This window comes from Silurus aristotelis, assembly GCF_946808225.1.
Source record: "Silurus aristotelis genome assembly, chromosome: 16".
NCBI lineage: Eukaryota > Metazoa > Chordata > Actinopteri > Siluriformes > Siluridae > Silurus > Silurus aristotelis.
The window spans coordinates 13,228,292-13,251,635 of record NC_139589.1 but is presented as its reverse complement, the minus strand read 5'-3'; the positions used below and the strand labels follow the sequence as shown (position 1 = coordinate 13,251,635).

The following is a 23,344-nucleotide window of genomic DNA, read 5'->3' as shown; positions in this document are numbered from 1 at the left end:
AATTAATCAGAATGTTATAGGACCCACCCATAGTGGTGGACACACTCTCGATTTGTTGTTAACATTTGGATTAAAAATAAAAAACGTAGTCATAATTCCACAGTCTGAAGCTATTTCAGACCATTATCTCATCTCTTTTAAAATTTGCCTCAGTCATTGCATTACTACTTCACCACGTTATCGTGTTAAGCGTACTTTCACGTCAGCTACAGCAGCGCGTTTTATTAACAATCTTCCAGAAATTACGATATTAGATAGATCTCCGTCTGACCCTGCAGAGCTCGACTGGGCCACTAAACACCTAGAATCAACATTACGTTATACCCTAGATGATGTAGCTCCCCTTAAGACCAAAATGATCAGGGAGAAAAAATTAGCACAGTGGTATAATGATCATACACGCACCTTAAAACAGACCACTCGAAAATTAGAACGTAAATGGCGTCAAACAAAATTAACAGTATTTCAAATAGCATGGAAGGGGAGCCTCCTAATTTATAGAAAATCTCTTAGTGCTGCTAGATCAGCATATTTCTCCACCCTCATAGAAAATAACAAGCATAATCCTAGATTTTTATTCAGCACGGTAGCAAAATTAACAGGGAATAAAAGCACTGCACTCACATGCACACCATCATTAGGTACTAATGATTTCATGAACTTTTTTAATAATAAAATTGAAAACATCAGGCAAAAAATCCAGACGGTTAATATAAAGCCAAATTATTTTACAAGTAACCCTGTAGACAGCAGTGTAATTATAACAGACAATCAATTACAAAGTTTTACTCCTATTCACGAGAATGACTTAATTTCATTAATTTCCTCATCAAAATCATCAACCTGCATTCTCGATCCCTTGCCTACAAGTTCTTTAAACAGATCATTCCAGAGGTAATTGAACCTGTTTTAAAAATAATAAACTCTTCCATTAGCACTGGTTTTGTACCAAAATCCTTCAAACTGGCAGTTATCCACCCCCTAATTAAGAAACCTGACCTTGACCCATGTCAGCTGTCCAACTACAGACCAATATCAAATCTCCCCTTCATAGCCAAAATTTTGGAAAAGGTTGTAGCACAGCAGTTATGCTCACACCTACTTATGAATAATATTTTTGAAATGTATCAGTCAGGATTTCGGCCTCATCATAGCACAGAGACGGCGCTAGTTAAGGTGGTAAATGACCTGTTATTGGCCTCTGATCAGGGTTTTGTCTCCTTACTTGTTTTGCTCGACCTTAGTGCAGCTTTTCACACCATTGATCACACTATACTACTTGCTAGACTTGAGAACGTTGTTGGAATAAAGGGAACGGCTCTCTCTTGGCTCAGGTCTTATTTGACTGATCGCTATCAGTTTGTTGATGTTAATGGTGAGTTCTCCACACTCTCTGAGGTAAAGTTTGGTGTTCCTCAAGGATCTGTCTTAGACCCTCTGCTTTTCTCTTTATATATGCTGCCTCTTGGAGAAATTATTCATAAACATGGTATTAGATTCCATTGCTATGCTGATGATACACAGCTATATATTTCAGCAAAGCCAGATGAGAGAGATCAGCTTAACAATGTTGAAAAATGTGTAAAGGACATTAGACAGTGGATGCTCGATAACTTTCTTCTGCTAAACTCAGATAAGACGGAAGTACATTTACTAGGACCACATGCAGCTAGAAGCAAACTTTCCGATTACCTAACATCTCTGGATGGTGTTTCTGTTTCAGCGTGTACGGCTGTCAAAGACCTTGGTGTGATTATTGACTCGAGTCTTTCCTTTGAGGCTCACGTGAATAATATTACCAGGATTGCCTTCTTTCACCTTAGAAATATTGCTAAAATTAGAAATATGATGTCGTTACAGGATGCAGAAAAACTAGTTCATGCTTTTGTTACTTCTAGATTAGACTACTGTAATGCTTTACTGTCTGGATGTGCGAGTAAGTGCATAAATAAGCTTCAGTTAGTTCAGAATGCAGCAGCAAGAGTCCTCACTAGATCTAGGAAATATGACCACATCACCCCTGTATTAATCAGTCTACACTGGCTCCCAATCAAATCTCGCATTGATTATAAAATACTACTACTGACATATAAAGCACTTAATGGTCTCGCCCCCACCGTATCTGAGTGAACTTCTGTACCAGTATGATCCTCCACGCCTACTTAGATCAAAAGGTGCAGGCTATCTGTTGGTTCCTCAAATAATGAAGATTACAGCAGGGGGCAGATCTTTCTCTTATAAAGCCCCGCAGTTATGGAACAGCCTTCCAACCAGTGTTCGGGACTCAGACACAGTCTCAGTGTTCAAGTCGAGGTTGAAAACATATTTATTCAGTCAAGCCTTTAATCAGTAGATTTTTTCTCAGGTAAAGGCTCAGATCTGGAGGGAACATTGATATAGAGTGTTTGGTGAACTGGGATATTTGTACGCTGTCGTCCCCTCACATTCACGTGTTCACTCAGGTTTGTTGATGGTGGTGTGGTGGGCCGTCTCTTATCCCAGAGATCCCTCATGTCTGTGTTGCCTTCTGGTTCTCCCTTTTAGTTATGCTGCTATAGCGAGTCTTGCCGGAGTCCAAACTGCACAGTGACTTTAACTCTCATGCAACAATAGGTACACTTAATAATCCATATCCTTCTCTTCCTGTCACCCTCTTCTCTCTCTCTCTCTCTCTCTCTCTCTCTCTCTCTCTCTCTCTCTCTCTCTCGGTCGAGTTAAACATGCTCCTGAGGCTCCAGTGACCACTGTTCCTGCCCCTCTCCCCCCCGTGGATCTTCCCACTTCATCCAGGCCTGCCTGGATTGGACTGTAGTTGATGTTAACAGTCTCCTACACTGACTCAGAAATACACTTCGCTTTTGATCATCATCACTGCACCCGCAACATTGTATACCCGCCACAAATGGACATTCGGTGTAACCCAGATGAGGATGGGTTCCCTCTTGAGTCTGGTTCCTCTCAAGGTTTCTTCCTTATGCCATCTCGGGGAGTTTTTCCTTGCCACAGTCGCCAGTCGCCACCGGCTTGCTCATCAGGGACAAACTTACTCATAAAGAACATATTCATTTTTAATCACCGCATTATTTGTGTAAAGCTGCTTTGAGACAATGTTCATTGTTAAAAGCGCTATACAAATAAAAATGAATTGAATTGAAATTGAATAAGTACAGCTTTAATAATGAATTTATATACAAAATGCCAAACTGTAGTCATATAATTTTCCGCTAGCATTTCCACTTTAGCATTAAAAAAATTGTTGTGAGTTTTGATTTACGGCAATTTGTGCACCTATTTGACTGTCTAATTAATTATGTTAAAGTTTAGTTATGTATAAATGGCTAATGTAAATATAGCAACTAAAAAATACTAGTCAACATTTCCATTTGACCCATCTATTAAAAAGCTATGATGTTGTAATACATGCAGCATGTCGTTTAGCATTGTTTTGCAAAAATATGAAAGGCCTTCCCTGAAAAAGATATTGTCTGGATGAAAGCATAAAAATGATGGTGCCTTTCCAGATTTTGAAGCTGGACATTCCATAGGCTCTAATGCACCGCCATATCATCAGAGATGCAGGCTGTTGAACTTGCTGATAACAAGCCAAGTGGGATTTATTGTATACCAGAAATGAAGATACGGGATTGTTTGAAGTATGTGCAATGTCACTGTCCTGTCCACACCCCTCAACAATCACACGCTTTAAATTAGCATTCCTCCTTCCTAGCACTTCTATTAAATTATATTTAAAAATATCCCAGTTGATAACATAAAGTCTGGCTCATGTTCAGTTCGCTAACATGAGACTAGGTGGGGGTCAAAAATGTAAAGCCAGTCACTTGTAGGGATGGTCAAATTGATAGGTGCTTTTTTTTTCAAAAGCAGTAGAGTTTATCAGTCAAAGAAGAAACAGGCTCAAGCCAAAAATGGCAAATTGGCTTTTAATGGTCTTAACAACGCTCCCTGCGCTAAAAATCCTTGTTCTATTTATGAGCTTGTTATTAGGCTTCGTGCTCTGTGTGCCCTAAATTGATTGTCACTTTCAACGTACCGCAAAAGTACCGTAAAAAGTGCCCACCAGATGGAGTTATTCTCCCATTCTTACGTGTGTGTGTGTGTGTGTGTGTGTGTGTGTGTGTGTGTGTGTGTGTGTGTGTGTGTGTGTGTGTGTGTGTGTGTGTGTGTGTGTGTCTACAGTTAACACATGTGTATAAATGTGTTTTGTGGATAAAAAATAAGAATCTGGTCTGATTATACACAAGGATGATTCGGTTCATGGGAATTACAAGATCTCCCACAGACTATGACAGAATAGTGGTCTTTACACATTTGTTGTTGTTTTTTTTAATAAAAATAAAATTTTAGGATAATGTTAGAGAATATAGACTTACCAATCACTGTGGGCAGCAGGAAAATGCATAAAATCATACAGATACACATCGAGAACATCAGTTCATGTTTACATCATAATCACAATGAGGAATAAAGTGTGATCTCTGTGACATTTCATGGACACGTGTTCATCCATGAATCTTTTGATTCTATGAGTCTATTGTCCATGATTGCCTCAGGTTCTTGTTTTTGGATGACAGGATTTTTCCCTGATGTTTTCACTTTTGTTGTTGTAGTTAATCCACCTCAAGGATTTAAAGGAGCAGAAGTTTTGTTCTGCTCACCACATATGTACAGAGTGATCATTGGAGTTACTATAGAACTCCTGTCAGATCAGTGACCAATCTGGTCATTTTCATTCTAACTTTCCAATCAGCAAGGTGTTTCAGCCTGCAGACCTTCTGCTCAAATGTTTTTTGCATTACAAACGGTTGAGTGTAAAACCCCCAAGACATTAGCATTTTCTAAAACACTCAACCCAGACCATCTGACACTAACAACTATGTAAAAGTCACTTGTTCTGCTGTTTGATGTAAACTGAAGCTCCTGACCTCTGTCTGCATGATTTTATACATTGTGAATGGCTGATGGTAGAACTACAGATTTACAGTTGTAAGGGTATACAGGAAGACTCTATTAAATTAGAGTTGATTGTAACACCGCACTAATATCAGCTGATATGCTCAAGCCTTTGAGCTTCACCTTTGTGCCAAAGGTTTACCAGAAATAAAGGGATTTTCCAAATAAGTAAAATCTTTTTGATACCCTCCCCTTTGTATACTTTTACAACAAACTGCACACTGTTAAGCAACTTGTCACTTGCTAGGGTGTTACAGGATTAGGCTTGTAGCTTGTCACTCCAGACATCAAATCGAGCACAGTCTTGCAGTGTTCCTTTTTTTCTTTTTTAGTTTGCCTATTTATTGTTTTAATGTAAGGTTACTAATTGACTCTGAGGCAATGAGGCTCAATACCACAATGACCACACATAAAGGTGATGTACTGCTGTGACCTTGCAGATCTAATCTCAGTGGGAACTGCAGATTTGCACAGAAAATTCTCTCAAGCATGATGCAGGATATGCAGACTTAGTGTCTTTAATTCCTCATCGGGTCCATGTAATGTAATCCTTACCGTGCTATATTCAGCAGGAATATTATTGATGGATTCATTTTGTACAATACATGAATGAAATAAGGGAACGCAGGAAATTCTGAAAATGATAAATGAGATTAGATCGAATCGAATTCAACAACTGTTCAACACGATCTCCTAACCATAGACCTGTGATTAAAGATAATTTGCACATCAGATTGATCCAGGGTCATGTAAATACAAACACCCTTTAAATTAAGCTTAAGGTAATAAGGATATTTGTTGGCTTTTCATTAGCATGTTCTGTTTACGTTCCATCACGCCTATATCTGTAGCTGTCTCATATGCTTTGCATCATTTCAAGCCATTCTTATATCAGTGGCTTTTGGATGAGCATCATATCACTGCTCAAACATTTTAATCAATAACGTCTCCCAGAATGCTGTTGCTGCGATGGCCCTGAAGCAGCCACTGCTAAACACGTCATATTATGCATTCTAAGACAGGCAATCTCACTTCATGTCTAAATAATTATTTTATAATGTGTTTTGGTCTGTGAAAGTAAGATCAAGCTCAGTGTAAAGACCGTCTAAGGCAGGAATGTAAAGGGTTACAATATAAAAATGGTAATGGATTGCTAATCATAGTAAAGGTGTGAAATAAAAAGAAGCTCATTAGATCTGGGTGTATATCAGGTTCATTCATTGTGTATACGGTATATATTTTTAGATCTGTGCATGTAAGATTGCTGACAAATTGATGGATCGTTGGATAGAGAGAGAGAGAGAAAAAGAGAGAGAGAGAGAGATGCTGCAGTATCCATTCTCACAGTGTTGAGTCTGAGACTGCGTGACTGACTAGTGTGTGCCGAAAGAGAGGGAGTGAGTGTGAGAGAAACAGAGACAGGTTGAGAGTGCAAGAAAGACTGAAAGAGAGAGAGAGAGAGAGAGAGAGAGAGAGAGAGTGGAGGGGGATGGGAAAGCTTCTGTGCGGATGAGAGGCAGGAGGCGGTGGCAACGGCAGCATCAGCAGCAGCTCTTTTTGTGCTGCCTGGGACCGGTCATCTCGCAAGGCACTCCCTCCCAGGGGCTTAGTGCCGCCATCTCTCCCGCACTGGCACCTGCAGGACCTGGTGCAGGTACTGGCCCAAGGACTGGCACAAGAACACCAAGGTTAACGGGCGCAGTGGCATCATGGCGCAAGCCGCCAAGCAGCTCCGCAAGAACAAGGACCTAGCCGAGGCTGCGGCCCAGGAGCTGAGGGAGAAAGAGGAGGAGAAGATCAAGAAGAGGAACCGCTCAAAGGACCGTAGGCGCAAGGTAACGGGTACTCAGATTTTTTCCATTATCATCGTGAAATGTAAGAAGGCACAGCACAGACGCATTAACCAGACATGCACAGACTGCTTTTGTAGATCGTGCTGCAGCTGCATTAGTCTGAGATTCATTCAGCCAGGAGATGCAGGAGGAGGAGGAGGTGGAGCGGGGAATGAGTGGGGACTTGGAGATGATTGGTTAAGTTAAGCGCGCAGGTTTTCTTTTTAGACTCGAGAGCATGCTTTATGCTTTTGAAGCTGATGTCATTTACATCAGAGGCTGCAGTGTGAGCAGTGCAGCTCATGCCTCTGTTCTGTTTGCATGCTTTATGTATTCAGCTGCACGAATGAGAACCTTCGACATGCTCTATTGTTCGGTTGATCCTCTTTCAGCATGGTCTCAGCTCACTTCAGCAATTTCCACAAGCTTTGTATATATATCTGTGTATGATTATTATTTAAGCATATACCTGCAGGTCAAATACTAGAGTATATGCACAATCCTATAGAGAGTTCTTTTGCTTCCCCATCAGTGCCTTTACACTGTAAAAGCAGAGCTGCATGGGATACATGCTTTTCATGTCATCACTTGCGGGAAAAAGCCTGATGTTTTGGGTGCATGTGACTGGAGGAAGGATTCCACGCCAACTGTTATGCTTCGACTAGATTAATCTGTCAGGCTAGCATTTATCATGCCAGCATTCCACTACTCGATCAGACAGAGCTCTGAGGGCGGGGTGGGCGAGAGATGTCACTGCTGTACTAATTAACAGTGTCACACACATGCAGGCACTCAACACACATGGGACATGAAAGCAATTTAAAGACATCAAGCTTTTCATCAATCAGTATGACTCAGAGTATCCAGTCAAAATCTTGATTAAGATAGTCACATTTTTCGCACATCTATCTATACTAATGTTGGTCATGGTGCAAGAACTTACATGCCATCCATGGAATTTTTTACATATTTCAATATGTATTTCCAGTAAATGTCCTTTTTCTACATACACTACATACACACTCACATACACTGACACCATCTTAGGACAGCAATGGCTTGTACTAAGCTTGTGAAAATCATACAAATGCTTAGCAGAGTGTGAGGAGTGAGAGCGGAGGATCCAAGATGGCTGCTACTACAGTGTTGAGCTACGCAACAGTGTGTCATGCTGTGCTAAAAAACCATATAAGCAAGTCTGTTCGAGACACTAAACAACTGGGGCACAGTTTGAGTCAACTGAGTGATGATTAAGCAGTTTTGCACAATGCATTTTTCCAGTGCTAAACTGGAGGAGCAAACTTCAGTAAAAAATATGTCTACTTAACATTTTGGGTAAAGCGTAAACACTTTTTATGTTTAAATTTGCATTAGTTGCTGGATTTGTAATAATAAAAAATAAATAATTATGGTTTTACATTAAAAAGTTAAATTTTCTTTAACCTTCTTAAATATCAACTTGACAATTAACATAATAACAGTTGGAAAATGCTGTTGTATTTTGCTACAAGGCAACCATCTAAAACAAAGACATTAACACTACAATAGTACAGTCATGGCACAAGGTACTGTATGTTCATGCACAAGCTGGCTAAATGCTAAAAATATAAAATATGCTGAAGGTGGTTTAAAAGTAAAATCCAGGATCAGCGCTTATAAATATAGTAGCAGGGCCAAGCCCCTATATGATATTTATTGATAAAGATAAAAATACATCAGTATAACATTTCATTGCTGGCATTGACAAAAGATTATTTGCAGTAAACAAATATCCTAAAGTGGATAATTGTAAATTTTTGTAGAGCACAATATTAACATTGATGACTGTAAGCAAAACACACTATGTAAAAATGATGCTGGTGTTGATTATGTTTTAGCCCAAACTGTAGATTTTTGAAGATAATTATATAGTGTCATATTTATATATCTTACATTGAACCCAAGCTGCTTTTGGAGGAGAAACTAAAAGTAGAAAGTAGGCTGGTCATATATTGTCCAAGCAAATTACAAATTAAACAGTAGGTCAAATGACATATAGGGAAAGAAGAATAAAGGTCTTTCTTTATTCTGCTCTCTATTCTGTTTACTGTGTTTTGCATTTGCAAGTCTTATGGTCTTTTGTCTTGGTCTTAAAATCGGTCACACAATGTGGGTTTAAAATTTTTTTCCACATCATTCTTATTTTATACTATAATAAGACATGGTGATGTAAAGCAGTGCTCAATACAGGTCAATCTGTTGACAGACAAGAGATTTTAGCTCTCATCTAACACACCCACCAGCTGTCACTGCAATAGCAGTAACACACTACCATTTGTTTACATTTACTATATTTGGCAGACGCCTTTATCATTTACTCAGAATGATCTAATATATACAACTGAGCTGATAAAGGTTAGCTGACAGCAGTGGCAACTAGGCAGTGTTTGGATATTTGAACTCATGACCTTTTAACATAAAGTCCAATGTCTTAACCAATGAGCTACCGCTTCCCTATTTTAAATATGGTCCAAATCCTATTTAAAGGTCAAACATATTTAAATTTCACTGCTTTGTGAACATGTGATCATGAAAATGGTACTGCAGAATACTATGGAAATCCAGTAGGGGTGTATTTATTAAATCGTTTCTTTTTTTCTGGATAACAGAAGTGGTTTTGATGTTAACAGCAACTAGTCAACTAGCATAACACTTTGTCCCTACAAATAATAACATTAAAATAATATTTACCATTATAAAATCTTATTTGCCATTGTTAAATTACTGAACATTACAAATCTTTTTAACCAATTGGCTTGAAAATCTGATCCTTAAAATGCACATACACTAAATAGACAAAAGTACTGGGATGCTTGACTTTTCCAGACATATGTGGTTGGATGCACACCAGTATAAAAGCTGGATGCACACAATTATATAGGATGCCTTGGGATGTGGTAGCATGTAATCTTCCCTTCACTTGAGCTAAGAGACCCAAATCCCTTCCAGCATGACAGTGTCCCTGTGCACAAAGCCAGCTTCATGAAGATCTGGTTTACATGGTTTGGAGTGTAAAATTTAAAGTGCCCTGTTATAGAGCTCTGACCTCAACTCTACTGAATATCTTTGGGATAATTTGGAATGCTGACTGCACCCCAGGCTTCCTCACACTACATCAGTACCTGATTTTACTAACATTCTTGTAGCTAAATCTCTACATCCACACTACAAAATCTAGTGAAACGTCTATTCAGAATAGAGAGTATGAAAACAGCAGGTGGAGACTAAATGTGGAGTGCAATATTCAAAAAGCTCATAAAAAAGCACAAATTTTATGGTCAGGTCTTGACAAACATTTGTCAATATAGTGTTTGTGCAGCCATGTCATACTGCCATGTTAGGCTTTACTCTATGAGATTAATTATCACTAAAATGTTAGTCTTCGTATCAGTGTGTGAGAGAACGGTTAACTTAGCTAATTTAAAGATACGTCCTAGTTTGTTTCCTACTGGTGTAATAACATTTTAGAATACCTTGGTACACTGATCATGACTGCTTACTTTTTATAGAGCTTTTTTGAAGTATTGCTCAGGATGAGTATTTCTTTGTTGAATGTGTTTATTTGTTTTTATAATATTTGGTCAGAAAGATCTTATGGTGGACTTGTGATGTGGCATTAAAGAAAATTGCTTTCAGAAACATGAGTCACACTGACTGCAAGTATACTTCATACTCAAAATTTTCCCTGCTATGATCCTTGGCAAACAAAGCTTACTGTTAATGGTCTACATTGTAGATCGAAAGAATCGTTTATTGAGAGTACTATTAAATAAATTTAGTTTTTTTTACAATATACTTTTTAAAGCTAGCGTAAAAGCAAAAGTCTGTGCTAAAATCATTCTTCAAGCACTAAACACATCCCTAAAGGACTTTGAAGCACTTTTCAATCTCGAGTCAGTTGCCCGCAGAAGCAGACGTCAGGGCAGCCAGGCGTGTCCTTCACAGGGCAAACGGAACCAGAGACAAGTGAAGGCTTGGTAAATATATTTTAATTAAACCTAGTGCTGTCCAGTTTAGTTTCTTTTTCTCAGTTATTGCAGTACATATAATTTATAGACATATTAGATTTTGAAACTGGATTTTTTTTTTTCATAGACATGATACCATACATATATTATTTATGTATGGTATATGTTATCCCTCAGCACCATTTTTCTATGACAGGGTGTTTTATTCCTGCTGTTATTAATGGCTTGATTTGATGTTTTATATTGTTTTTTTGCTTGTTTGTTTTTTGGACAAAAATCAACCCACTTTTGATTCTCTTTGTTTTCAGATTATATCTCTTATCAACTATGTATAATTATCAACACCTAACATCACCTAAATCTGTTATTAATATGTAGACAAGTGTCCCTATTTTTGTAAAGGACATTTCAAGTGCAAACTAATGATATTTTGATGATGAAAAGAAACCTTGCATTCTAAGCTAACTAGGCTTGCTTTTACATCTTTAATACCTCTGAATCCAACCCCACCCCCTTGAAATGTTTTGGCAATTTCACTTATTATGTTCCATTAAATGAGATTAGACCATTTTCTCAATTAGAGGACACAAATAAAAAGCAAGTAATTGAATGTGCCACCAATTACTGAAATGCGCATGAGGTTTAAAGAGTCTCAGCCTCAGACACTCTGTATAGTGTTTTGTTCTCTTTTTTTTGGCCACTTTGCAAGCTTTATAATCCTGGTTGCAATTTGATTGGCAAATTTAATTTCATGTACACACACATCCTCTCGTTTCAGGCGAGCAACATAATGCTTAAAACAAGAAATAGACACTGGATTTACGTCATGTCATTAGTCATTCTGTGGCGAACCTCTACCCAGATTCTGTACATCACAATTCACCTGCTGTTATTGACAGTCACCTCATCAATAAAGACAAATGGAACATTTCCACAAGCTGGCAAAGATTAGACCCAAGCCTCATGTGTCATAGGTGAAGGATTCTGCTTTGAATTATGAACATTCCTCATTCCAGCAACACAAATCTATAAGACGCTCAGAAATCCACCAGCTTTAATTAACTTGAACCAGGACTGTCGTGTTGCGTGGGGTTTTATTTATTTATTTTTTTAATCTTTCCATAAATGTAAAATAAAGAAAACTTCACTTTACTGATCATTATAGTAAAATGAAAAAAAAATAAAAAAATGACACCATGAAATCATATTGTTAGTGTTAGATTATGTGGAGTGACATACAAATCCTTGTGTAAGTTATAGCTATACTTAGTATTGTAGATAGTATAGAAATGTGCACTAATATACAGTATGCAGGTATTATAAAGTACAGGTTATTTACTGCACCATTGCTTTTATAGGAAATTAATAAACAATTTCTGACTGGTCAGGATCCAGAGTTCAACAAATGCCACACAGCTAATTTGGTATGGTGAGGATTTTAAAAACCATGGCATCAAAATGTTATGCTTTACTTGGTTTTATATTTATATGCATGTTGTGTCTTTCCTGACTACTGTCTCACTTTATTCTCATTTTATTCTCACTACAACGGATACCAAGAAAATAATGTTTGTTTCACAAATTTTTGCTCTGTACAATCACTACAGCAATACTGAGTTCTGAAACCTAGATTAAATGGGCAAATGCATGTGGATGACATTTTTGCCATTACACAGATGCAGAGTGTGTTTTCCCAAACCTATTTTAGAATAACAGTGCCTCATGCACAAAGCAAGGTCCGTGAAGATATGGTTTGCCAAAGTTGTTGTGGAAAGAAGTCAAGTGTTCCACACAAAACACCTGACCACAACCCCACTGAACATCTCTGGGATTAGCTGGAACAACTCTAAATGGGCACAAAGTTTCACAGCCACACTTCAAAATCTAGTTGAAAACCTTTCCAGAAGAGTCAAGGACTTTATTGCAGCAAGAAGGAAATAAATATAGAATAGGACATTCATAAAGCACGTGTTTGTGACTGTCGGGTGGTATTTCTGTGGCTGGGTTCTGTGTCAACTGTTTTCTGCTTTGCTCAGCTGCTCTGTTAAAATGAAAACCTTAAAATTTCTCTGTGATTGTTGTTTTTTCTAACAAAGTTCATATGTACACTTGGGCACTGACAGCAGCTGTTAGAAAATGTCTCTTTGCAGTTTTACAGGTCATACAGTTCTCTTTTATGCTTTCTGTGCATAGTGTCTTGTTCAAATTGTGAAACAGAAAAATGAATACCAGTTGACTATGTATTTACTAATTGACCAGTTATTTAAAAACATATTCGGCTAATCAAATTTCTATAATTAATGCAAAACATCACAGAGTCTTTATTTTAGATGTATCATTTGTGTATACATATAGCTTACATATAGCTACTAATGTGTACCAATATCATCCTTAAAGTATTCGTCAGAATAAACTTAAAATAAGGTTGCTTTTACCATTTAGTCAGAAGCAATTCTAAATTCCGTATTATATGTAAGGATTTTATTACTATTGCTGTTCAAGGAAATTAATCAATGAAGTGTTGATGTGATGCATCCTCAAATGAAACATGTCCTTCTGGTATAATACAACACGTTACCAAGCATAACTGGTTTTAACTAGTCAGGAAAGACACAGTACGCTTTATCTGTTTAAAGTTACATTTAATTTTGTGGAACATCTACATGCTCTGGAGCAAACACTTGCTCAAAATTCTAAACTGGCAGTAGTGTCATTTTACATGATGCATTATATTCTGTCTTATGAAAATTGAAAACACAGTACATACACTTTTTTGTGTTTAAGACAACATTTTATTTTAAACAATTTATTCAAATTCTGTTCTAAATTCCAGTGTATAACAACACTGCAAGCATTATTGTGAAAACAGATATTAAGTGTTTCAAGGTCAGAGACTGAGGTTAACCGAGTGCGCTAAATGAAATGCCTGCTGTGATAACGTTATAGAGTACCAAGGATTTTCATTAGGCTCATTATTCTGTAGTGCTTTAAATGGTGACAAACATTTTGCAGAAAGAGACAAAGAGATGCACTGATAGTTGGGAAATAAAAAAATGATTCCAGTCAAATATTTACAATCAGTCAAGATATGTAAGTTTTCTTACTTGCTGATGCGGCTTCTGACTCTTTGACAATCTAATTCATATAAACATGAGCTAAAGGAAATGTACGACTGCAATGGCCAAATCACACTATTTTTTGCACATAGCTTAGGAGCAACAGTATTAGCCTCAGGTAGGAAGATTGGCCTAAAGTTTACAGTTGGAACTGTATATAAGTAGTGATTTAGGGGAAAGGAATTTATTTACTTATTTTTTAACAAGTGAGTCAATGTGTTGTCAAAGTTCATCGTTTAGTCCTCTATATTGTGAATGACTCGTATACAAAACATTTTAACATTTCAACAAAAGGGATAATTGAATTGGCCCTCAAAGATCTGATTTAAAAAGGTGACTGCACTTTTTACAGCATCATTCTGAGACTTAATAAGCCAAAACACTACTGTGTCTAAATGTGCTCCATCACTTATACACTCACTGTTTATTAAGGTTTGGGTGTGGGTTAAGGGGTTATTAGGGATACGGTTGCGCGCTTAACTGAACACCCTTTCACTTCCCCTTTACAAGTTTTGCATATTTCTTTCTTGAACTGCTGCTAAAAACCCACTGCTAACGAATATTTTACATTTACAACTACAATATTTATTATTATATACTAATATCATTGCATTTCTCTTCACATTAGATCTGTGTGCTGGTCAGCAGTGCACTGTGCTTCACTGTCCTTATTGTCCTATTTTAGTATGTTTTGTCTTGTGATGTATGCACATGTTACACTCTTGCACTTAAGGTAATCCTGTGTTGTTTATTTAGCACCATGGTCCTGGAGGAAGGATGTTACGTTTCCCTGTGTACTGTTCCAACTGTAAATGGTTGAAATGACAATAAAGCCAATTGGCTTGTCTCACAATTTTCAATATAGGCTGTTCTGTATAAAGCACTGAGTTGGTAACACAAGTAATACAAGGCCGAATTTGGGCAAAATGTACTTTTGAGTGGAAAAAATGCATCATTATAAACTGTTATTAGATAAACAATCTAGAAATCAACTTGAAAATTTTAAACACCAAGTAATAGTGCACTTTATAGTAAATAGGGAATGAATTCTTACACAGTAAATGTCTGAGAATAGAGTGTGTGGTGGTTTAGCAGTTTGAGGAGTGCAAAACTAATAGCTAAAAAAGTGAAAAATATATTTCCACAGACATAGCTATTTGAAAACCTCTGACAAAATTTTAAGTATAAGGTTAGTTTTAGATTTAGGATTAAAGGGTCCTAATAGGTTAATAGGGTAACAGTAACCTATTGAAAGGGGACCATAATAATGTTCCTCTAATCACAGTAAGTTCTCAGTGGATTCAGAAATCAAATTTCCTTGATCTTCTTGTAATCCTTACAGTTAGGACATGGACACCCTGTCTCACATTTGTGCAGCTTCTTCACAAGTACTGTAGATCTGGTTATCGTTGGCCTCCAGGGTGGTGCTCTTTAACTCAGGATCAAGTGCATAATGGTGGCTTAAAAGCCTCACAAATCCCATTTTTATAGCCCATTTGTATCATGTGAAGCTGTGTTAGGTTGGACATTAAACCTTTAGCAATCTCAACATAAAAAGAAAAGGAAAATATTTTCTTTAAATGGTTATAAGTATTTCATAATTAAAACTGTGAAGCATAAAGTTTGTACTTTATCTTACAGCTTTATCTTTGACAAATCACTGATTTTAGGGACTCCTTTCAAAATATTAATTAAAGAAGCAAATGATTATTTTTCGATTGTAATGCTACTTAATGAATTTCCTTGAACAAACTCTTACTTTAGAAATGATAAAAATGATGTATCAGAACAAGGGCATTGATATAAACTAGCAGCTAATTTTACTGTCCATGCTCCTTTTATAGATTATTGATTAATATTGGTTGTATGCAGCAATGGTGGTTTAGGTGTTAGGGCTCTGGATTTCTGATTGGGAGAACATTGGGAGATTCAACACTGCCAAGCTGCCACTGTTGGACCCCTAAACAAGACCCTTAAGCCTCTCTGCCCAGAAGTGCTATATCATATCTCACCCTGTTCTCTGTCCACAAATTCCTAACAAGCTAGTGTATATAAAGAAAATAATTTCACATTACTCTATTAAATGTTATTATAAAAAGCAGAAACTATAATTATTCATGGTTTGATCCCGAGTGTCTTTGCGCTAACAGTGTGAGAATGAAACATGCTTGTTAACAATCCAACAAAACACAGTAAAAAATTGGAATGTTGCACACGAGCACAGTGCACAAAGAGTCTTGTGTTTCCATTTAAATTTTTGAGGGTATTGTGGAGAATCACTGTCTGGTTCTGCCATGCTTGACTTGATGAAGTGGAGGCGAGCCACCAGTAGGTGGGATGACACAATAGACATCAACAGTCCACTCAAACATTCTCATTTCCCAGTCACGCTGGCTCACTATCAAATACCTGTCAGATCTCTGAAATAAATCTTAAATGCACTGGCAGTGGGAGGCGTCATCAATTTACAGAGTACGGCAATAAACCTGATGGGATAAGAATAATGTGCACAAATAAGTGATTGGTCAGACTGCAAAGTCAGCAGCATTGCTTAAAAAAATGAGTGGCTAAAAAACTAATGTACGCTAGTGTGCACTTAACCTCAAATGTAGTAAATGAGCTAAAATATCCTTGATATTAAAGTGCTGCTAAATGAGTTATGTACTTAAGTGTTACTGGAATGCCATCTTGGACTTATTTTTTAAGAGTTTTTTTAAGAGTCCCCCAAGCCCCACCTCGTAATGTGTGAAGCTGGAATTAATTTTTTTTTTTAATAATTGTGGGTTTTATAACAACTTTACTTTTAGAACAGCAATAGAACTGATCAGGTTTTAGTAAAGTGCAAGCAGAGTCTAAGGGCAAAAAGAATTGCTATGCAATTAACCAACTAGCAAAATTTTATATGAAGTTTCTGTGGCTCTTCGTTCGTCCTTATCCACCAGTAACATCTAGTTTTGACAGCATAATACAGCAACCTATCTGCCATAATGCCGTATCAAAATGAATGTCCTTCAAACTGTTTAAGCGTCAATAACTTTCTAGCTACAGTATGAATGGCAGTGGTTAAGATACTGTATGTCACCATTTAACCATTTTAGTCTTTGACCCACATACAATGATCTGTATCAAAAATTTCACACCAGACAACCTACAGTAGTAAACCCCGACCCACTGAGAGTCAATGAAGACTACCTAAAAGCACTGTGTCATTGCTCTTTGAATGGAACGTCTAGAATTTAATCACCATTCAATTTATTATCTACATCATTAAAATGATTCCAGTTTGTGCACATTGAAATAGAGACCATCACTTTTATTATTCTGTATGATTTGTGGTAATAAATATGCAAATTTTACTGCTTGAACATGTAGACCAAGCACTGCTGATTTCAGTTTTTACAATTAGGAGCAGCTTTATATTTACCTGTAACAGTGACTAAGAGACATGAAATTATTATGATTAATTGCAGCACATGTTGAATTGCACCTCTGGGGATTAATTGGAGATGGAATGGCACAAGGATAGGCTTGTCTTTATGCTAAATGGTGTTAGTCTTCTTTTGTGTTAGTGTTTTTTTATTTTTATTATTATTATTTTTCATGGGCAATAATACAACTATAAGCCGGAGGGGTTGAAAATAAAAGCATTGTGAAAAAAAGAATGGAATAAAAGAGTCTGTGTGTTATTCTGTCTTTGAGAGCTGCACATGCATCCGACTTTGCTCTTTTAGCACTGTGTTTAGCTGTGCTGATCAGTTGTTTTATTGCTTTAAAGATTTTCACTATTACATCTGTTATAGACAAAATCTACCATTCAGTTCGGGTTGTTTAATGCTAAACCTAAAATGCTACCTTTCTAAAGAAATTCTAGAGTACCATGGAATTAGTAATCGAGTATTCTACCGATTTTTCCATCGATTAAACGGATAAGAAGTACTTTTTCTTCATTAAAGAGCAATACTGGAATATACAAGAGAAAAAAAGCAGGTCTCTTAAAATGAACAAGTGATTTGTTTCATTTTTAGAAAAATGAAAATTTTTATTCCTGAACTATATTGCTGAAAAAGAATATCTGTCAAAACTAAACCGATTTAGTGCATATACAAAATGCATATATATATATATATATATATATATATATATATATATATATATATATATATATATATATATATATATATATATATATATATAATATTTTTATTCTGCAGCATCTTCTGTGTTACTTTTCCCGAGCGCTCCAGAGTATAGCAGGTGGTGCTTCAATCATAATGGTTCGTGGGGAAACAATGCGCCAAGTAAAATGGGCTAAACGAAGCAGATTTCCCGAGGAAGCTAGTGTTAATGTACTTGTGAAGTGTACAAGACAGCAAAACTAATGATTCGTGTTATTAAATAGTATATTATAGTTAATATTTTATCAAATATGTAATAATAAACATTTTAATTACATCTACTTTTTTAGATCATTTTTAATAGTCCAGTGACCATGTAGAATTCCACAAAATTATTATTTTTTTCTGAACTAAAGAGTGGCATCACATAGTTGGACTGTGTGTACTATTCTAGGACTTGTAATGGATTTTTGTTCAATGAAAGGTTTGGCAGTAGACAGTTGCCAAAAAAAAAAAAAAAGCTGAATGGAGCAGAGCTTCATTACAACTGAACACATCAATGTGCAGAAACAAGTACAGGACGTACCAGCACTGGTAAAGTGTCTGGATATTTCTACATTTTGTGATATTGGAAACGATCCATCAGAGATATATGGTAAAAGAGATATTTCAGCAGTGTGTGTTATCCTCCGAGCTGCTTTCAGTTTGACAAGGCCGTGTTAGAAAGCAGAGTGGGCCACCACTATAAATCTGGGTATAAAATTTGCTCTAACTTAGAGGTCCATTCCAGTGAATGATGAAAGCCTTGGGGCCTATAAGATGATGTGAGACAGAATAGCAATCGCCAAGACATCACTTAAGAAGTAGAAATGACTGTACACACATTTAAATTCTAATTTTGAGTGAACTCTGTTCAAGTTATTTAACAGAAAGCTTTAGAGAAATCCAAGACTAGCAGCCTAATAAGCGGACCCTAAGGAGACAATGACGGTAGGAAAAATGATACATTACCAAATGTGCAAGAGTACGTTATAATAACAGAAGTGTTAAAAGTCTACCAAAAAAAAATAGTCAGAGCTACACTGTTGTTTAAGAAAAAAAAAAACATGGAAAATATCTGGGAAAACACCCCAGCTATGGGGTGATGTGATGCTTCTTGAGGATTTACTTTTACTGCTCTAAAGAAGTATTTTCCAATAACAGCACACCCTAATACATATTTTTGTTACATATAATGTTCTGGATAGTTTGTGAAGTAATTGTTTTAGTTCCTGCTATAAACAACTTTTGCTTTATCTATTTTCTTCTCTAAAATTAAAATTGAAAAAGACATAAATTACATGATGCTAAAGATAGGAAATGCTAACATTGGAGACATAAGGTCAAGAAAATGATCTGCACATAAAAAATTACACACCTACCATACCAAATCCCTATCAGAAGCCAAAATGCAAAAGCATTGTATAAACTACAGTAACTTCACTATCATCATCATATTTTTTGCTGACATTGGTCCTTACTGTCATTGAACATGATCTCTTTGACATAATGATGAGTTGATACTAGGACAATTGCATAAGTCAGAGCAGGATTACATCTAGTTCTTGTTGTTTGTTATTTTAGTGTTCTCCATGTCCATTTCCTTGCTGCATTTAAAGAAGCAAGTGCCCTTGCTGGGGTGTAAAGGGGAAATTATGTTGTGTTCATTACACATCTTTATGCATCTGTGCTTATTCAGCAGTGCAGCAGTGATGCGGTGATATTGATAGATAAGTGTGAGTCTCATCTTTCCCGGTCCTGTGATGGAATTCTTAACCATCCTCGCTACAGTTCCCATATTTATCATCTCGAATGTTCTTCAGAAGCAATAAAGGCATTGTATTAGGGCTTCTTCCTGTCCTCCTAATCCCAGGAAAATGTTTATATTTTTTTTGTTACACTTCCCCTAAAGTTTTTGCTCTTTACGTACTTAAATGCTATATTTTCTAAACTATCAGATATCATTTTGTAATGTAGCAGGTATTCTGTTATACATATACACAAAGCAACATATACATAAAGTAAAAAAGTAAAAAATTATATGTAATGTTTTAGCTGAGAAATTTATGATGCACTCTGAATCGATTCCCATGGGAGAACCCAGACAGTCCTGAATACTAACATCACTTAAATCAAATCAGTACGGAGAAATATTCTGGCTTCTTAAGATGGTTAAACTTGTATGTCATGAGTATGCAAGTTTTATTTTCCTTTTGCAGCATGTGTGAATGACATTCACATCTTGATATTTGGCTAGAGAGCAGAGAAGATGTACACAAAAGAAAACATGGTGCAATATATCCCATTTCATTCATCCAATGGAAAACCTCTTCCTGGGAAACGACAGGCTTTCCAATATGGCTTTCTTTCATTATAAGAAAGTACTTCATGATGGAAGTAATGGCTAATGGAAGTAAAGTGAAGCTGCAGGAGAAGGTAGCTCAGTTTTTTCCATTCTCAGTCTAAAATTAAATTAGAGATGAAGTACTTATATGACAGAGTGGGTTTTCCAGTTCACTGCCTCAGTAGAGCAAAGAAAGGAAGAAAGGAAGGAAGAGAAATATTCATTTGCTCTTTATGTCTTTACGACCTGCTGAGACAGCATCTTAATATGTTTGTGTTTAGAAGGTTATAATGGCTTAAATATTTAGCATGTAATAAAGTCTTTTACATGTAAAGCAGTCTTAGCAGAGTGGTAAAACGGGTCGCTTTTCTACCTCTACCTCTTAGTTCCAGGGTTATTCCTTAACTCTGGCTACTGTTTGGATGAAGTTTCACTTGTTTTCTTGTACACATCAATTTCCTAACGTTTCTCAGATGATCTAAAAACATGACAGTTGGTGCTCTGGCTACTCTAAATTGCACCTAGGTGTGTGCATCGTGTGCTGTAACTAACCCACATCCACCTCATACAAGACCATGATAAAGAATTTACTGAAGACACTGAAGTCAACAATCTGTGGGTGGACCTTTAAAAAAAATCTGTCTCAGAAGCAAAATAACAATCCACTATTTAATAACTGACACACTATATCCCTTAAATTTCTTCACCCAAATAAAAAACAACCAAGATATATATCAAGATTCTTATTCTTTTTCTTTCGGCTGCTCCCATTTGGGGTCACCACAGCGGATCATCCGTCACAGCGGATCAAAATTAAAATATTTAAAAATAATTGATAGCTGAAATAAACTAGCTAGCTTTTAAACTAACACTGGTTTCCTTACTGGACAATTTTTTGTTTAACACTATAAAAAAAAATTAGCTATCAAGAGAGAAACTATCACCCTACATACCTAGAAAGCTAATGTTGAAGAAAGGTAACCTTAGTGATGAAAGGACTTTAAGGTTTATAAACCTTAGCTCAGAATTTTATTTTGGTATAACTCTAACTACATCAAAGATAGTTTCTAGCTAACATTAACTGGCTAAGATAATGTTAATAATCAAAATAATTAAGAAGAATGGTATGAATTCTGAATAAAACTTCAGTTACTATCCGTTTCTGACTTACTTGCCTAACATTCTCAGCAGGTTCACAGTTTAAGATAAATACTAAACATTCTAGATATCAAGAATGCCAGCCAACTACTAAACACGCTAATATAAGTAAAGAAAATAGTTTATAGTTTATATACCCTAAGTTTAGGCAGCTGTTGGGCAGATTCCCAAATACATACCACTAAAAATAACCACTAAATAACGGTTTTGATACGACATACTTCATGCAGGTTTCAGGATTATGGCGTGGACTACATTTACTACCAACACCTGCAGCTCTGTGCCTCATGCTATACTTATCACCTGCACCTGTTTCCTATTTCCCCTTTTTTATGTCAGTATTTACATTTTGGATTCAGTATTCCCCATTGTCTTGCTTTTGTCCTTCCATGGTTGGCATTGCTTTGCACAAGTTCAGGTTGTGTTTATCGTTGTTGTTTCTTAAATTTGTATACATTTGCAGTAGGAATTAAGTTAAACATCCACCTTCATCTTATTACATGAGAGCAGTCAAGCAAACATTTTTGACATTAAATATAAATGAAATATAAACGTACAACTAAATGACATCTAGACAAAAGTATCTGAAATTTGCCCAGAACGTTTGGGAACTAGAAAGGAACTAGATGTGTAATTTGGAAATACCCCTATTCGAAATACCTTGCACATCTGAAGCAACACCTGCAGACATTTTTGGAACCTTTTTCCAGAACTGTGGTGAATTTGGCACATAAAATTATATATATAAAGCCCAGGAGAGCTGATATGAGTTATAGTCTGAAAGATATAGGGCAGTAAGGGTTAAAATAAGATGAATGCAATGTGAGTCATTCTATTGTGCTGGTGTTATCACTGACTGGTATCATTGCATGATGGCGAATTTGATAGAGGCTTTTGTGACTAAACAAAACCTTCTTTAACTTTAAAACTGACTAAGATGGAATACGAATAGAGGAGAAAAATGGATGCATTCATTTATGAAATGTGTGAGTGTGTGATCTAATCCATTGTGTTGAGCTTATGTGCTTATCAAATGAAATATTCACTTCTTGATGGACATATTATGTGAAGGTCAGGTATTGTAAAGGTGACAAAGCCAGCAGCTCCAACTGTATGCCTCTCTTTAGGCCAGTTATGGTCTGATGAATGTTGTTCCAATGTTAGGTGCACGTTTGGCTCTTTATTAATTTGTAATGCACTGTCAGTCCATGAAACATACAGGAATTTCATTTTATGGCTAATTTACTCAGAAACTCTGACTGTGCTTAGCTATATTACTTAGCCTGGATAATAGTGTGGCTAATTGGAACCGTTCCAAAGCTGGAAAGGGGAAAAGAACATACCTTTTCTGTACTCTTTATTTTACACTTTCTGCCTGACTCAGCTGTTTTGCCTGTGGCAGAACGTCAGCAGGTACAGCAGGCCCTCGAGAAAAATTGAAGGTGAAAATGACACATACACCATTGCTTTATTGATATAGGCATTCTCTCACTTTCTCTCTTTCTATCTCTCACTTTCTCTCTTTCTATCATTGGTGTATCATAAACTTTTACATTTATCCTAAAATCTTATTAGAAAGTAAGTTTATAATAATACAGAACCTGATTTTTCTCCACCAGCAAGCTATTTTGCAAGCATGAATTATCAATTAACAAAAATTTCAACAGAAATCATTCAAATAAATAAAAAAAATCCTGAATCCCTATTTCATTCTGTAGTCACTTTATTTTATGATAGTAAAATGATAATTTACGAAAGGTGG

General features: G+C 36.4%; 1 protein-coding gene across 8 annotated transcripts in view; it reads left to right on the top strand.

Moving 5' to 3' along the window:
• Positions 1 to 6,260: 6,260 nt before the first annotated feature.
• ank1b (ankyrin 1, erythrocytic b) overlaps positions 6,261 to 23,344 on the top strand; it is a 77,535-nt gene continuing 60,451 nt past the window's right edge. For 7 of the 8 annotated variants that reach the window (XM_083565008.1, XM_083565004.1, XM_083565006.1 and 4 more), the window contains exon 1: positions 6,262 to 6,806. In XM_083565008.1, the coding sequence (XP_083421134.1) occupies positions 6,681 to 6,806 (126 nt within the window). In that variant the 5' untranslated portion in view covers positions 6,262 to 6,680. Of the gene's footprint in view, positions 6,807 to 23,344 lie in introns of all 8 variants that reach the window. The other variant, XM_083565002.1, reaches the window with a different exon arrangement.